Here is a 17,883-nt window from a genome sequence, read left to right as displayed (position 1 = left end):
ACAGAAGTAGGTCTCTTCTCTGGAGGGATCTGGTGGGCAGGAATCTAACAGTGTGCTCTTTTTCTCCTCAGCTGTGGTGTCAATGTTTACTCTCCCTGTTGTATATGACAAGTACCAAGTAAGTCTGTCCGCATGGTGTGGTCGGGCTTCTGGGTGGTTCTGCCTTGTTGATACCTAATTGACTTGATCTCCTTTTGCTCTTTGCAGGCACAGATTGATCAATACTTGGGACTGGTCCGGACCCACATAAACACTGTTGTGGCAAAGTGAGTTCAGCAGCAGACTGGACCAAAAGTCTTGCTGTGAGGTTGTGGTGCACTGGGGGTGGCTACGAGCTGGGTGGTCTTGAGGACACTGTGCCCTGTGGTCTTCTCCCCCACTCATGGCATGGAATCATAGAATCATAGAATTATTTTGGTTGGAAGAGACCCTTAAGATCATCGAGTCCAACCATTAACCTAACTCCAGCACTAACCCACATCCCTAAGAACCTCATCTACAGGTTCTTTAAACCCCTCCAGGGATGGTGACTCCCTGGGCAGCCTGTTCCAGTACTTAACCCTTTCTGTGAAGAATTTTTTCCTAATATCCAATCTGAACCTCCTCTGACGCAACTTGAGGTCATTTCCTCTTATCATGTCACTTGTTCACCAGCTTCATTGCCCTTCTCTGAACTCTGAACTCGTGGTGTGCAGGAGCCTGTGGGAGGGCAGATCCCCAGAGGAACACGGTCCCCAGCTGAGAGCTGTGCCCCTACATCCTTCTCTCCCATCTCCTGCCCAACCAGGGACTGATGTCCATACTTTTACCTGGCCAAGACAAACCAGAGGAATATGTTAACTCCCTTCCCCACTGGCCACCCCCAGCCTGGGTTTTTGCATTCAGGGACTGTGTCCTTTGAAGTTAATAACACCGCTAGTGAATAAAGTGGGAATTAGAACACTGCCCTGATACAGAAAGAAAATACCTGGAAGCACCATGGTCTTGAGTGTCTCAGGCCACCATGGAACATGCAGAAGACCTGGATGAAATTTTTGATCCAGTCTGCTCTAGTTCCTAATGTGTTACCTGTATCACAAGCTTTTGTGGGATCTCTAAGGGCACAGCGAGGGTCTAAGCATAGTTCTCGATGCTTGAGAATTACTGAAGCAGGATGGCTGGGCTGGAAGGTAGATGCAGACATCTCAGCAGTTTATATCTCTGGCTTTGCAAAAGTTGACTGAATTACACGTATCCAATGGAAAGTAACAAAATGGTGAGGTAAAGGGAGCGAGTGACCCACAAGGAGATGCTGAGGAAACTGTGTTTGTTTAGCGTGGTGAGGAGGGAGCTAAGGAGCATCTCACAGCAACCTATCAGTACTTGATGGGAAGTTACAAGATGATGGAGCCAAACACTTCTGAATAGTGGCAGATGTTATACCCAGGTAAATCCAGCTTAGGAGGTTGATGTTGGACATCAGGAGAAACTTCTTCACTAGGAGATTAGGACAGCACTGGAGCAGGCTACGTGGGGAGGTACCAGAACCTCCCTCCTTGGAGGTTTTCAAGGTGCAGCAAGACAAAGCTGTGGCCAACCTGATCTAGCATTGGTGGTAGTCCTGCCTCAGGTAGGAGTTTTATTCAAAGACTTCCAGGACTCCTTTCCAGACAGTATTTCTGTGATTTGGCAAAACACTTAGACTTGGGTGGGATGAAAGTCTGTACTCAAAATTCTTTCTTTAAACTTCATTCCTGGCTTCCAATACACCATACATCATTGTAGAATAATGAAGTTGGGGAGCATATCTCTGAGCATCTCTCATGGTTACATGAACCATCAAAACCTGGGCCATTAACAACTAGGGGCCTGTAAGAACACCCAGGTGGGCATCACCCCTTTTCCTCATTAGTGTCCAATCCACCTGTTGAAACAACACACCAAACACAAGCTAAAGAGAAGATTGTCCCTGGCTAAGATTCCAAGTGGGGATCTGCTGGGTTGGAATAGCAGCTTGACCATATAATCCTTCTTTTTTTTTTTCTTCTTTATTTCTAGGATTCAAGCTAAAATCCCAGGTGCTAAGAGAAAGGCAGAGTAAAGCAGACATCAAAAATTCGTCGACTATAGTAGTGAATAATGGGGAAATCTGGAGTGAAACAATTCTATTCTTACACCTTACTGCAAACTTATTGTTCTTATTTTCTCGACACCATAATATTAGAAACATAAAATTCGGAAGCAGTGCTTTTCCCCTGCTGCTTCTGCACTTAGAATATTTGCAATCACTTGTGTCAAGCACTAAAGTATAGTAAAGAGAAAAGTGTACTAGATGTGGTTTTTTGTGTTGCTTATAAAGTGCATGATGGTGAGAGCCTAAATAATATTGACCTTTTTTTATTTTATTTTTTTAGTGTTTTTCCTTCTTCTATTGGCATTGCTTCTATAACTTTTAATGTTACATGTGGCTAGGGGCTTTCCTGCTTAGCGCACCGATGCAATAGTTAAAATTGCTTCTACGTCACTGGGTTGCTGGTTGGATTCATCTTTATTAACTATATAGAATTGTAGACTGATGTTTTAGTGTTTTCCAGCACAAATAAAATGAACAGTAATCGGTACTTATGGTAATCAGTTTTGTATAACTCAAAAAGGTGAAAAGAAAACCCAGTACTTTTGTCGTAAGGGATTGACAGGCTGATTTACATGTATGGTAACTGGAAAGTTACAGCATGTTAAATTTATTACAATTTGTATTACATTCTCTGTAGTTCCTAATTGACTTAATTATGGACTCTGAATATTTGCACTTATGTACTTGATACCGAATGCAGAAATAAATGTTACTAAATGTAAAAGTTCTCCTTCTTGTTGCCACTGGGATTATCTTGACATTTGCAAACTGGACACATAATGTGCAAAGAAGCGTTTTCTCTCTGTCTCACCTCTCATGATCCACACACGCTTCACCCTTATAAAATGGTAAAGTCCAACAACCAGATCGCCTGTAGTATGTAGCTCATCCATCAGTTTCACATCTTGATGAGGAAAGAACAGAAATAAAAGATCTTTGCACATAGTTTGTTTTTTTGGTTGGTGTTGTTAGCAAATAAGAGGAACGTGAATAATTGTGTTTTCCTCCATTTGCACCTTGTGCAAATCATAAGCAACACACTATGGGAGGGGTCAGCACAACACGAAGGACTTTTTAGTTTCCTTATCTTCATGTTACTCTCATATCCAAAGCTGTTCTTTGAAATCTGTTTTAAACCTTGGGACTGATACTGAACTCAGAGGTTGGGAACTGAATTAAACCTTTACTCTCCGTCAAAGGTGAAGGCTTTTAAATGTTGGCATTTGCTGTTCGTGGACCATCAGGCAAGAGAAACAGCTGTTGAACGTTATCTAAAGTGCTTCAAAACAAACAATCAGTTTAGTGCTGAATGATTTACCCATTTGTGGAACATACCCATGAAAAATCTTTATTGTACAAAAATAAAAAGAAAAGTGAACATAAAAACATTTTCAGCCAAATCAAAGTTTTTCTCTTTTTCTATCACGAAAGTTTTTATACAGAACTTATTATTTTCTATGAACATCTAGATCCTTATGCACTTATCCCAACTTTCTGAATTGAAGTCATTCCTGAGATTAATTTAATTTGCCTTCATCTCACTTTCCCATGGACATGGTGACCTCTGTCCTAGGTCAGGCTACAGTTCGGTTTGGCTGTGTATAAACATACAACCCAAATGCACATGAGGGTTGGTAGAAACAATGGTATGAGGAATTCATAAGAAACAATTCTTATGAGGAATCTCAAATACCCTTATTTTAATTTAATATTTGTATTTAAACATTGTTCTTTGCTCTTATTTAAAAATACTAGACTGTCTTTTAAATGTCACCTGTAGCTAGATATGAACACTTTTTCTCAATGAAAAACAGAATGCCTCAATATGGTATATGTTGCTTTTGATCAATTGGAATATGTTTTTTTAGGGTGTGCAGTTTGCAGCCAGGAGTTAAAATTCAACACCTACCCCCAGCATTAGGTGCCTCTTCCACGTTCCTACGAGTGCATTCAAATGGCCAGTGTACTCCTTGTATCTCCAAGGGAGACAGCACAGCCCATGTGAGTGTCCTTGAGGACAAAGGCTGGTCTTCAGAGCTCTCATTACCTACCAGATGAGTATGCGGGTCCAATGGGCTAATTTTAAAAATGTGCACATTTAATGTTGCATCCCACTGGTCCCATAAACGTGTTCTTTCCCAGCATCAGCAATGCAGTTATATCCAAGAGCAGCCTTTTGCAATACTGAGCCCTAAGCAGGAGAAAAAGGCTCCATCTCCCATATACTTGGAAACCACATAAAAGAAAACCTTGTGGCAGAGTCCAAATACTCTGTAGAGCCTAAACCGATAGAGACCAAGACTCGCATTCTTGTCTCCTCCAGCATCCCCCTCTCTCACAACCCACAGCCCTCCACTCATTTCCTTGACCATACCCCCTCACACCCACCTCTCCAACCCATACCCTTCTCTCTTTTCTCACATCCCACCATTCCAACCCAGCTCCCAAACTTCCTTGCAGTCACACTGACTTTCCATGTACTTGACAGTCACAACCTGCAAGTGGGCAAGTGCTGCTGAGCAGCTGAGATGGGTTAACGTGGGTGGAACCAATTTGGAAGACCACGCTGGGATGTACGTGAAGCAGAGGTGTTCAACCAGGGCTTGGATTGCTTGTGCTGCCCATGGCCACCATCACCTTACTGGGGTGACAGCAGCACTGTGATACCTTTGAACATGGAAGATTGGAGAAAGCCATCATGCCCAACGCTCCATAAGTCTTGTTTGCAAACCTCTGGTAGCTCATGGTCCTGCTATACAGCTTGCAATGCCAGAGCCCTGTGCAGATAGGGAGTGAGAGCTTGTGATGCCTTTGGTGTTCCCCAATAAGTCTCATTCACAGAGACGCACCATGGAGAGGGTCTATACCTCCATCTTTTTTGGTTTTCAAAAACTGAGGAAAAAAAGAACCAACACTGAGCTCTATGTTTTAAAATATTTTAGTGTGATTACAGTAGATGGCTGAAGATACCACAATGACTTGCACCCATGGATGAGCTGTGCTCTGAGGTAAACAAGCTGTAAAGCCCTTTTGTTTCTGATCTTCATTTGCATTCAAAGTGAAGAGCAGCTGTAGACAAGCTTGACTGGTGAAAGCTGCAAACTCGTGATGTTTTCTAACAGGTGAAACCTGGGAAGCAGCTCACACAGCCTGGGTAAAACGGTGGAGGAGAGAAGGGCATCACACTTACATTTTGTCTTCAGATGTTCCTTGCCAGAGGAACCTGGACATCGCTTTGGGAGTCAGATTGTCCCCATAGTTCAAAGGCTGCTTTAACAAGACATACAAGTGTATGGACGTTTTGAAGACCCACCTAGCTGAGGGAGGTTTTTCAGGTAGTTGGAGTTTGGTGTGTGCTGCATACCTTGCCCAAGCAGTTTCTCTCATGCTCTATCTCTGGGTAGTTTGAGATATTGATATTCCCTTTCTGGAGAGGAATATGAGATGTTTCTAAGGTGGGTGTCTCAGCTGCGAGGCTTCTTTAGATACAAGGACAGGTCTGGATGAGGCATTTCCATGGCTGAGAACTGGCTGGCTGGTGTAGAGAAACTGTGTTTTGAACTGCTTGACGTGGTGCTGCCTTCCAAGGAAAATAACAGGTCGTCCTGCTGAGCTTACCTTCAAAAGCCAGCCCAAATGGCTGTGCTAGTTTGAACTGAAACCAGTTTAAATCTAGCTTGGGGATATGAAATCAGGAGCGGTGTGCTGGCAGGAGAAAAAGAATTGTTAGAATCTCTACAACTACAAATGTGTCTTTTTTAGGCTGTATGACTTTAAAGTATCTTTTTTGTGGTTTCACCTGTACCTCCCAGAAACTTCATAAGCCTTTTCCTAAACTACTGCCTGTTAAGGAGAGGTTCAATAGTTACTGAAGAGCTCTGTCAATTCTTTATGTCACTTGACTATCTGTCTATGTACCTTGGAATGAATAATCCATTGCTAGTTTGATGTGGAGTGTGAATACTTTCTAACATTGTTTGGTTTGATTCTCTGTGTTTCAGTGCTTTGCTAGTATTTCACTCTTCTTCTAGGCTATGTATTTGCCTCCGAGCTTACTGATCTCTTTTATGCTTCCTCTACTCTTTAATATTAATCTAGTGAGAGTAGGGTCATAAAACACATTAGTGTCAGGAAAGTCCTGGAACGAGGAGGAGATAAGAACAATTCTGTGAAGAGCTAATCCAGTTAAAGAGAGTCCATCTTCCTCCTGATAGCTTTTGCTCTCTCCCTGCTCGCTCTCAGATGTCAGCTGGCTCCCATCCCTGTCCCAGTGGGTTATGAGTCAGTCAGCTATAAGCTTATCAACCGTTCCTTCTCCATATGGGCACAGGGAAATATGTGGCAAGCCCATGTGTTTGTAAACACCAAGTGTGATGTATTTCTTCCTGGCTCTTCCTAATATATTCTTTTCTCAGGCCTGGAATTAAAAGATGCTCCATCAGTGAACCTGCACATGAACTTCCCGGGAAGTCAGGAATCACTGGAGTGATGCTGCTGGTTTAAGGAACCTGGTAAGACTGGCTGGCACATGCAGCTCCTGCAGGACATGTGGTATTTGGATAAGGATGAGACTTGTCTGCTGATAAGAGTCAATAGTTGCATTGCCTGAAAATGGAAAGAGGAATGGTCTCTGCTCGTTTCTGCCAGGCTTTCTTACTGCTCAGCACCTTCACAGGAGAGAGTGGCAAAACCTTGTTCTCTGCCACAGTAGGGGAAAGATACTGAGAATGGATGATCCTTCTCCACAGGTGTGCAGAGAAATGGGATTTGACTGTAAGTAGGTATGTGGGCTTGACTTGCTTCTCTCTTACCTGAACTGTTTGTTTCCTTGTCTTTGGTGTTTGCTCATACGTGAACAGTCAGATCACCATCTGTTGGTGCTCTCCTCTGGTCAGCATCTAAGCCAAGTAACCGTGGGCTAGTAAGTCAGATGCCTGTGACTTGCCAGTTCTACAGCTCTACTTCTTTCTTTGTATGAGTAGCTGTTATTGGGGGAGGATGAACTCTGTAGAACCAGAAAGAGCACCCAAGCCCCATGAACCTGATGTGCTGGAGAGGTTTAGGTTGGACATGGGGAGAAGGTTCTTCACGCAGAGGGTGCTGGACACTGGAACAGGCTCCCCAGGGAGGTGTCACGGCCCCAAGCCTGACAGTGTTCAAGAAGAGACTGGAGAACACCCTCAGATACACGGTGTGAACTGTGGGGTTGTCCTGTGCAGGAACAGGAGTTGGACTCGATGATCCTTGTGGGTCCCTTCCAACTCAAAACATCTATGATTCTGTGACCACCCCTGCAGTTCCCCAAGAAAGAGGGCTAAATCTACACCTGTGCCAGTTATATAATCTGGGGGACACCACCCTGTGTGTGTGCAAGGCAAGGTAAAGCTACCTGAGCAGGCAGGTGTGTGGGGAGATGGTTCTGGTTTAGCACTCTGGCAAGACACTGCTGATTGGGATGTGTCCATCTCTGCACTGCCCGTGTTCTCGTCTTCCCTTTCACTCCTGCTCTGCCTGGGCCAAAATGCTGGGAGATGCTGCAAGGACCAGGATCAAAATACGAGGATGGGACAGAGCTGCAGAAGTGGTCTGTCTAAGAAAACCAAAAGACAAAGTAGCCCTGTGCTGACACGTTAGACTCATTTCTCATGTTCACTATATATCAAAGTGATTCAGCCTTGAAGTTGCAATTTATGTCTCCTCATGGCTCTTTTTGTTTAAGTTGAAAAAATAATTCAGTCAAATGAAGGTAATTATCATTCACATTCACAGCAAGGCCTCTCTGTATATATTTCCCTTTATGAGGGAGCTGTAAAGAGGATATTAATTATGTTTTTACTACTTCTGTACAACCTTCCAATTCAGCTAAGGTGATGTAAAGTAGCCCAGTCCAGTCCCAAAATGTCTATCATGTTTTATAGATGTGACCAAAAAAAAACCCCACAAGTAACATCCAGGCAATGGAGTAACTTGAATAGGAGATGTCTTTACACAAAATATTCTTCATTTGCCAAGTTACATTTGAAACCTAATTTAATCTCTCCTAATTCCACAGATGCTGGCCTGGAGAAACTGCCATGCACATAGTTAGTAGCCTGTTACACTGAGTGAAGAAGTATCACCTTTAGCACAGGCTAAATGTGATCACTGGGCAGTTACGAGCAGAACATCAACTTAACTTGTCACTTATCAGCAAATTTACAGCACCTAATTAGGAAGCCGTGAGGCTGTAACCTTCTCAGAAAAACTCATTTGAGGAAGTGCCTCTTCCTTCTAGCAGGAAATTTTAAGTCCTGGAAACCTTCCTCACCTCTCTTACCCCCTCAAAACCTGGACAATTGACAGTTTTTCAGCTGAAATATAAAGTATACTCCAAGTTTTCACATCGGCTTAAAAAATACTTAACGGGTATAAAGTTCTGATAATACTAGTGTCACTTTTGAACACAATAAATTTTAGTTCTGGCATCAGGATATAACCAAGAATCTCTCTTCATCTCAAGTGTTTTATCTCGCCCACTTCCCCAACAGCAATCACAAGTCTATGACTCACATACTATACCAATAGTGCAAATTAAAAGAAAACATAGTTTTTGCTGCCATTTAGCCAAAAGTACTCCTACAGCTCTCCAGTCACAAGAGACTTGAGTAAGTCTGCCTTCTAGAGTGAAATGCTCTGGGCTGTTATGCAGGATGAACGACAGCATCACAACTTAAGTTTTGCGAAAGAAATCAGACAGAAAAGATGCTACAGTCATGTACCTGGAGTCTCTGATATGGTGGCATGAGAGAAATTATGAGAGAAGCAGATAAAGCTTTGATTAATAGAAGATTTTAGGGAGCTCTTTGGGAACAGATGGTAATCGGTAGTGTTAAAAAGAGAGGTCAGTACTGAAGTTTCCCACATATCAGCCATATTTTAACTTTTCATACATAAAATTTAAATAAATAAAACACACCAGATGCAGAGGATGCCAATGAGCTTTGCTAATGATACAAAGCAGTGAAGTATCGGATGAGATCATTGGGGTGCAGTGTGGAAGGAACTGGGTAATCTTGAAGCCCGTACGCAACACAAATCAGATGATATTTTGCACCACAAATGCAAAGTTGTGTTGTAGATTGATAACAGAAAATTCTCTTGTCGGCTAGAAGGCTGCTGGTTAGAAACAAATACTGATGAGAAGATCCTGGCTGAACACAGTATGGAAGTTCTCAGTGGGGCAGAGAAGTGCTATAGGGAGTGTCCAAGGGCATGTGGGGGACACTACAGGAGCGGAATCCAGAAGAGTTTGGCTTTGTTACTCCAGCAAAGTGAAGGCTGGGAAGGGAGGATATATTCTTTACACATACACTGGGGGTAAACACCAGGAAGGCTAAAAGCTCTTTAAGCTGGTGCTTAATTAAACCGCTTAATGATGACACAGGAAAAAATTACATTCCATGGTTTTGGTCTGGAAATTAAGATTTATTATTGGTCAGGGAAATTAAGACGAGCTCCCAAATAGGATTTAGAAACAAGCACTGGGAATCTAAAAGTCATCAAAGGTAGGAAACAGCTTACATTCAATGCCAATTGCCTTTTTGATAAAATAAGCAGACAGCAATACCGCATGTAGCTCTTTTTGTGCTGAAAGTGAGTTTTCAAGACACAATTGCAGGGAATCACACACCTTTTTTATTTTCTTTCCCCATCAATTATTGCACTAGTACATTAGCTATTAGAGAGTCACTGTGTTTATTTAGCAGGAAGATAATATTACAGATGCTCGTGCGATATGGACAAGTAGATCAGCTGAAGTCACAGCAGCTCTCTCCAGATCATTTGAACTCCAAATTGGGCCTATTCTCTTTGTGAAGAAAAGGTTGCCCTTATTTATTGTTAGCTACTAATCTTTCTGATCCCAAGAAAGGTATTCCAGGCTCAGCAGAGACATCCAGGCACCGGTGAGGCCATCCTTACACTTGTGACAAAAGTTTAAGGGCTTGTCAGTTCTTCCTAATGCAGATGGAGATTCACTCCTCCTCTTGTTTCCCAGGAGTCAGGAAGATGCTATGAAGACAGACTGGTCCATGTCTCCCTTTATGAATCCTGTTTGCTGTGCCACAATTTTGAATGCAGAGAAAAGGGTAACCAGATAAGATTCAGGTTGTGATATATAGGTTAATAGAAATTAGAGAAAATAAATAAATAGAGAGGGGCAAATCTACTGGAGTTCCCTTCTTAGTTTTTACTCTGACAAACTTCCCAGGAAGCAGGTGATTTATGAGACATGTAGATTTTCATTCGTGTTGAATATGTATTTGCTTTATCCATGTTCAGACTGTGAGTTGTAGTAAAAGGAGCAGATCCTCCTGGACAAACATCACCTCCGCTTGCTCAGACCTAATACCCTGGTAGCTCTTGTAAGCTGGTGCTGCGTTGCCCAGCTACTCTCACCATAAGGCTGGGCAGGAATTCTAATTTCCCCGTTTGGTGATTAATGCAGTAGCTAAATTTATTTCTGATATGGGGCAGCAATAAATTCCTAGAAGTCTGGAGATAGAAATCAAAGTATTTCTTTGCTTAAATGTCCTGCAGCAGTTGTAAAACCATCCCAGTTTCTGACCTCTCCTTTGCTCATGTGTGAGATTTATGTCTGTACTGTGTTTGCCTCCTCATCTTTGACAGGAGTTTGAACATCTTGTTACAGAAACCACCCCGTAGGTCCCACTGCTACCAAAACTTTGCCAAACAATCCCAATATACCAGTAATATCTTGGCAAAGTGGCAGCAGCCATAAATATGTAGGAAAGAAAGGATCCGTCTTCTAAAAAGCTGGTTATCTCCAGAGGAAAGTTGCAGCACTTTCTATTAGATGTATTTCGATAATGGAAAAGAGGTGATATTATCCTGCTGATTACTTGTCTCTATGAGCTTATTTCATGTTGAGATAATCAGCAGTGACAGCTGATACTCCCTCATACAGTCACTACTTTATCTTCAATTTTGAATAGAGGATATTTGTTCCCAGGGCCCATGTTTTTCCAGTGATAACTGTAAACCACAGATAATGGCATTTAAAAATGGGGCAGCTTTAGAAGGCAACTCAACTGCAACCTGCAGGCTTGGAAAAGTAAATAGAGAATCTAATCTTTATTATTAATATTTTTAAATCTTCCATATTTTGAAAGGTTGGGATGCCAGCATAGCCTCCAAGGCCAGAAGTTGTCAACTTTAACTGGTAGGACCTAAAAGTACTGTATGCACCATGTTTTCTGAGAAGGCCATTTCATATGTTGCCTCTATGAGGGTTTATTATAATATTTTGATCTAATCTTGATGTGAGCCCTTTTCTGTGATGGAGGAAAACCTCAAACCAGAAGCACAAGAGATTGCAACAGTGTAGAAAATTCCTGCTGCGAAAAAATGACTTCTAAGAGGAATAACAACCCAACCGTTGTACTCCTGAATGTGATGTGTGGAAGGTGGTGAGGTCTTCTCCCACTCAAATCTTTAGTTTGGAGAAGAGGAGACTGAGGGGTGACCTCATTCATGGTTATCAATATGTAAAGGGTGAGTGTCAGGAGGACGGAGCCAGGCTCCTATTGGTGACAACCGATGGTTGGACAAGGGGTAATGGGTTCAAACTGGAACACAAGAGGTTCCACTTAAATTTGAGAAGAAACTTCTTCCTGGTGAGGGTGGCAGAGCCTGGAACCGGCTGCCCAGGGGGGTTGTGGAGTCTCCTTCTCTGCAGACATTCCAACCCGCCTGGACACCTTCCTGTGTAACCTCATCTGGGTGTTCCTGCTCCATGGGGGGATTGCACTGGATGAGCTTTTGAGGTCTCTTCCAATTCCTGACATTCTGTGACTGTGTGAAGCCTCGTTCAGAAGCTTGTGCAAATCATGACTCCTCATTGGCACCCCTGGGAGGCTGAAATGGGGTGCAGGCTACACCCAGATTTAACCCTGGGATTTCTGTTGGGGTGACAGACCCAGCCTGAGCACCCAGAAGGTCTGTCCCTCTGCCGTGGGGTGAGGGGACAGAGCGTGGCCCTGACCCTCAGAGCCTGGTTGCCTGGCAACAGCGAGGCCTGGCCCAGCCGCCATGTTGAAAGCTGGTCCGTCCACCATGGCTCGCTCATCCTCTGCAGTGGCACCGGCCGCCCTCAGGCGCCTGCAGAGCCTGGGTGGGTGTGCACAGCGCTCGGGGGTGCTGAGGTGCCTCCAACCCGGCGTGAGGAGGGAGAGCTGGTCTCCCTGGGGACAATGTCCCTCCAGCCCTGGGCAGGCAGAAGGAGGGAAAGACCCACACCTTGTGTTGTACATGTATTTTCTACTATGGGGATGTGCACAATCAGGGCTTAATAGGGAAAATGGGTATTATTTTGCCTTACCATCTCTTGCCTTACCATCTCTTGCCTTACCATTTTTTGCCTTACCATTTTTAGCCGTTTTAAATGTCAGCCCAAGGAAACATGGCTAATGTTACCCCCATGGCTGCGGACTGTCTTTTCCTGTTTACCTGCAGCCTGGTTTACTGGGGCTAATGTAGAAAGCATAAAACCTGAGGGGAAGAGTCACTGCAAGTGTCTGGTGGGGAAGGGACATGTGTAGGCCATGTGTTTCTAAATGAGAAGGCTGCCATGGTTATTAATGCGTTTCCTCCTTGTCTTTCTGGTTTTACTGTCACATATGGGGCCATCTGGTTCCTCTGTGGGACTCCCAAGACTTTTTGGCAAGCATGTATGTGAAGATGTCTAGGGTTTTTCCTCTTCAAGCTTTTCTACTGCATCTTATTTCTAGAAACCCTGCTTAAAAAAAGAGTTTCCACGGACAGCCACAGTCTGTACCTATAACACAAACCTCCTTGCTGTCACCAGGGCCGACATTGTAGGGCAGCGTTGAGGAAAATCCTCCTTCCCCTATGAGTCTGGTGACACATTAAGAAGCGAACGCACTTTGCACGGTGGTTCGGGTGATGTGGCAGGTGGCGGAGCACAGATGCTTGTGGTCCCCTCAGCCTCTGAAGTGAGCGTGTGGTGTGGTATCTGAAGGAAGAAGGACATTTTAAATATGCCCAAGGCAAAAATACATTCCTTTCAGGTCTTGAGAGGTTAGAAACCCCTGAGTTGTCTTGAATGTTAATATTTATATTTTTTTTCTGGGCCATATCAGACAAAAACCTGCTTATGGAGCTGTTGGGCCTTCTTGGAAGATAAATGTGACCTGTAGAATCACATTTATCATGGTGTCTCTCGTAAGAAATACAGCTGCTTTCAGGGTAGCTGGATGGATTATGGAGATTTAAAACTGGAACAGTTCAGCAATCAGCAGCTTGGTGCGAAGACCTTCGTGAAGGAGATGAAGCAGTGGCTAAAAACAGAATACATTTGCTCTAGAAGGGAAGATTAATCATTGTGCAAGAGAAGGATTGCTTCAAGTGTAAGCAAGGAAACTGCGCTACGAGTAATAAAGTTAGCTAGAGAAAAAGCACCAAGTGAACTAAGTACCAGGGGATGCATTTCAAACAAGTTTTATCTGGCTCTAAAATACTTCTCTTTAAGAGGTAGAGGCTGAGCAGCCTCGAGGGGTGGATTCCATGCTGTGGGTCACTGCATCTCGTTATCCTTTCAAATTTTCCAATTTCAGACCATTGAAAACATTCCATCACTGTCAAATCTGTTTAACTGTAATTGAAAGTTATTCTTGTCTAACAAAACTGGTTTCTTATAAATAGGCGGGATTGGGCACAGCTTGCAGTTATAGATGTGTATGACAAAATATTCACTTCTGGAGGGTTCAGCTGTCAGAATGAGGACTGTATGGGCCCAGGGCTGAGCTTCCCTGTCACCTTTGAGACTCATTGCATGGCGCTATCTCAACAGCTTAATTCCAAAGGCTGTACAATCATAACGTCCCTCAAAGAGCTTATGACCTGGAGATCAGAAAAAGGCAAACGGAGATGAAACAAATGGCTTGGGGTGACATAAACTGCAGGATGAGATCTAAGATGGCGTGGAAACACTCCACCAGTAAATGTCCGTGGTCTTGGTGCTCTTCCCTCCTGGCCACTGTCAGGTTGTAGTTCATCCCATGCCTGAAGGAGCCAGCGGGGACAAGGGGGTATTTCAGGTGGGACAAAGCATCTCTTTAGAAGCAGTTTTTATGCCTCTTTAAAAGGTTTCAAGGTTTGTTTAAGATATGAGTTTTGGCAGTGAAGAGAGTAGGTTAAAAGGCCAGCTGAATTTTGGTGCAGCATGTTGGAAAAAATAGCAAGACTTTTCTGAGGAATATGGGTGGTTTTGGTTTAGTTTTGGTTTAATAACAGGCATAGGAGGAAATGGAAAATACCTTAAAACTTCATTGCAACTTTTTTTGAAAGGAGATGTTTCATTTAGGAAATATAGATTTTTCAAGAGAGCAAATGTAAGCACGAAAGAAGGGGGAAAATCAAATACATAAAAGGAAATCAAGAGCAGGTGTGGAAGAGAGAAGACCTAAAGCACTGGAAAAAAAAGACTTCACAAGCAGAACTTAAATTAGATTTTTAACACAGATTTTCATCTATTCATGATGTGCCCTAAATTTTGTTATGTTTCTGAGGAAAACAGCTCATAGCTCTGTTGATTTTCAGACTGTAAAAAGGCTGTGATTTCAGACTGATGTTGTCAGATTTGTCTAGAATTAGTAGTAATTGGTGAAGCTGAGGCAAATTCTACAAATTGCACCACCCACTCTGCTGTTTGCTGCATGTATGGGTTTGTTTTCTGACGTGTCTCCTGCTGAGAGTTCACAGAAGATGCCGTGCCAGTAGATGACATCTTCAGGCCTGGAGATGGGCAGGTAGGGCAGAGGTAGCAATTGCTCCCGGATAAAGATCCTGGTGGAATGAGACAGCTGACAGTTTTCAAACAAGTTAGTAGGTCAAATTAAAAGCAGAGCTCTCAGCTGGCTCATTGCCTCGTCTTCACAGCAAATATGCTTGGATTAAGAATATTCCTTTTTGCCTCCTAATGAGGATTTAGCCTCTGTTACAAAATCAGGGTATACAAAAAAATTCGTGCCACTGTAACAGGTACAATAATATTTTGGATGAATTCAAATCCTTGCAATTATTATTCCAGCTCAAGCTAAATTAAATTTAACAACACAAAGAGTAGGTGCTGGAGGAATGTAAATCTCACTTCAGGCTTTGGTGAATCCAGATTAGTATTTTTGGGTGGAAAGAGACATAATGAAGTCATGACTGCTTGGAAAAATACTAAAGATTAGCTATACCCCACTTAAGGGGAAATTATTTTGATCCACAGCTTTTACTTCAGCTTAATAACCTCTGCAAATTGTTCTGAATGACTCTCGAAAAATATAATTTCTACAGAATTTAAGTTGGAACCATTTTGTGACTGAATATTTTACCAGGTCCTGTGGACTTCATATGCCACTTGTACATCTGCCTTTTCTGTGCACCAGGAGGAGTGTGAAAGATGCTGACCTACTTTAGAACAAGGCAAAACAGATTTAGCAAATAATTGAAAAATAAATCCTTCTCTTTCAGAATCATTATTGCAGAACAACGGAGCAATATTTGAAGCTTAAAGACTCTAGATTTTAATTTCACTGTATTTTTAATTTAGAAAAACACTTGAAAAATGAAGACTCTGCATTCAGTGGGGAAATTATGCAATATCTTGAGGATACTGTTGCTGCTATTAAGGAACTGGTAAGAAAAAATTCTAATATTTAGTTTCAAGTGTATGGGAAAACGGTAGTTGGTAACCATGAAATCAGTCTTTTATAGTTGTAATAGTAGAAGTGTCCTGTTGTGTGAATTACATTCTACCTCGAGAGAGATCAGCAGTTTGGGGCTAAGTTGGTGGCTGCTTGTGTGCACTTTGCTGCCTGCAGAATCTAGTCTGTAATATAAGAGAACAAATCAACCTGACCAGGGTAGGTCACCCAGCTGATCCCAGCCGTAGCTCACCTGCTGCTGTTTTAATGGGGAGCAGTGGATGCCAATTATATAATGGGCTGGGGAAATTTGGGGAGTGCCCAGATTTCTGCCAAAATAAAAAGAGGAAGGGTGTTATACTCAGCAGAGTAAACTGGGGCTTGGGGTTAAAGTTCTGTTCACAATACTATTGTGTCTTGATAGTTGCATTTGTGCAAGTTATATAAGCTCTGAACCTATGGTGACTTGTGAGGAGCATCACAAAAATCACCTGAAAGCAAGAGTCAATTCGTGTAGAGCTTTTTACATCATAAGGGTCTTATACCATTGGTGTGAGGGAGAAAGGTGATGCTTTGCTGTCAGGGCTGCTGTGAGGATACACTCACTAACGTTAGTGTGTTCAGCACATGGTACAGAGTTCAGCAGGTGGGTAGTTTGCCCTGTGACCTGGTGCAAAGGGATTTTATTTTCTTTAGCAATTTGTCTTTTCTTGAAGCAACGGCATTGTGTGTGATAAGAAGAGTCCTTACAGCAATTACGAGCTGGGAATGGCTGTTCATAGGTAGCTAACTTTTGCTGCAAGACCTCTGAAGCCATTAAAGCCAGAATAGCTTCCAACAGAAGGTGTTTTAAAGTTATTTCCACAATGTGTTTGTCTAGGTAGGTGTAAATCTTGTAAAGCTTTCCTTTCTCCTTCAGAAGGGTTCTAAATCATCCATTTCATACCAGTTGTGCATTACACTATCAGATAAGTGTTTTATATAATGTGCTGAAATCATAAAGCTGTTTTCTTTTTCACTGCTTCAGCTAATTGAGGATGTAACTCATATGAAATTAAAACCTCTTACACATTTATTTTGCACCTCTAAATATTTCATCCTCCTTAGGAAATGAGAGTAATTTATATGTGGGCATATAGAATTTGCTCTGTAGACAGTAAAATTCAACAGTATCCTTTCTTCCCACAGTGTCTCAGCTGGTGGTGGCAACTGCTAGCAAAACTGGAGGAGAAAGATAGGGCTGGTTTTGTGCATCAGCTCTGATGCCAAAGTCAACATCCATTTAAGAAGTGATTTATTCCCCTAGACATTTGGGGTTTCATCAACCCACCTACAATTTTCAGTCATACAAACTGGGGGAGTCAGTTGTCTGAAGGCTTGTCCCATAGTCAGTTCAGTCTGTGTTCTCTTGCTCCTCTACCACTCTAGAAGTGACCCTTCTCATACCATTAACTATGAACCAGAAGGTAACTTTCTAGTGTGTCTCAAGGCCAGCTAGAGTCCCCTTCTTCATTGTTGCTTAAATAATATATTTCATGCACAATGGCAGAAGCTGACTGTGAAGACCTTCCCTGCCAGCACAGCTTTTGGAGCAGAAATGTAGGTAACAGCTCCCTGAAGGTTGTTAATAGTCTGAGGCCAACAGTTCCTGGAGATACATAGGCAGTGTCAGCTACCTGTAAAACAAGAGACTTGTCATTTTGAAGAGTGAAAGAAAGGGTGAAAGAGAGCAAGAACAAGCAAGGAGAATGATGTATCTAGGCATGGAAAATAGCCAGTGCCAAATAACTAAAAAAATATGAAATAATGGTTTTGTAAGGAAGATGTACTTTTTGAACTGTTGTTGTATTACTGGGTTCTCATTTGCTGATTTTTTTAATTGTTAGGAAGAAATTCGAAGGTATACCATCGAATGCCTGGAAGAGGAGACCATAAAAAACAGCAATCTTCGCTTCAGAGTGCGGAATTTTCCAGGAGAGATTATGGCAGAGATGGCAGGTAGTCCTGGCTTTTCTCAGAAGAGAATTGAGTTTTCTATGCATTTAAACAATTAGAAGT

General features: G+C 42.6%; 1 protein-coding gene across 2 annotated transcripts in view; it reads left to right on the top strand.

The window, feature by feature from the left end:
• RTN1 (reticulon 1) overlaps positions 1-2,794 on the top strand; it is a gene marked incomplete at its 5' end in the record, with an annotated part of 123,164 nt that extends 120,370 nt beyond the window's left edge. For both annotated transcript variants that reach the window (XM_080346106.1, XM_080346107.1), the window contains 3 exons: positions 72-118; positions 208-266; positions 2,038-2,794. In XM_080346106.1, coding sequence (XP_080202232.1) covers positions 72-118; positions 208-266; positions 2,038-2,080 — 149 coding nt within the window. In that variant the 3' untranslated portion in view covers positions 2,081-2,794. The remainder of the gene's footprint in view (positions 1-71; positions 119-207; positions 267-2,037) is intronic.
• Positions 2,795-17,883: the final 15,089 nt, after the last annotated feature.

This window comes from Nesoenas mayeri, assembly GCF_963082525.1.
Source record: "Nesoenas mayeri genome assembly, chromosome: 5".
Taxonomy (NCBI): domain Eukaryota; kingdom Metazoa; phylum Chordata; class Aves; order Columbiformes; family Columbidae; genus Nesoenas; species Nesoenas mayeri.
Note: the sequence above shows the minus strand (reverse complement) of the source record. Positions and strands in the feature narration are given on the sequence as shown.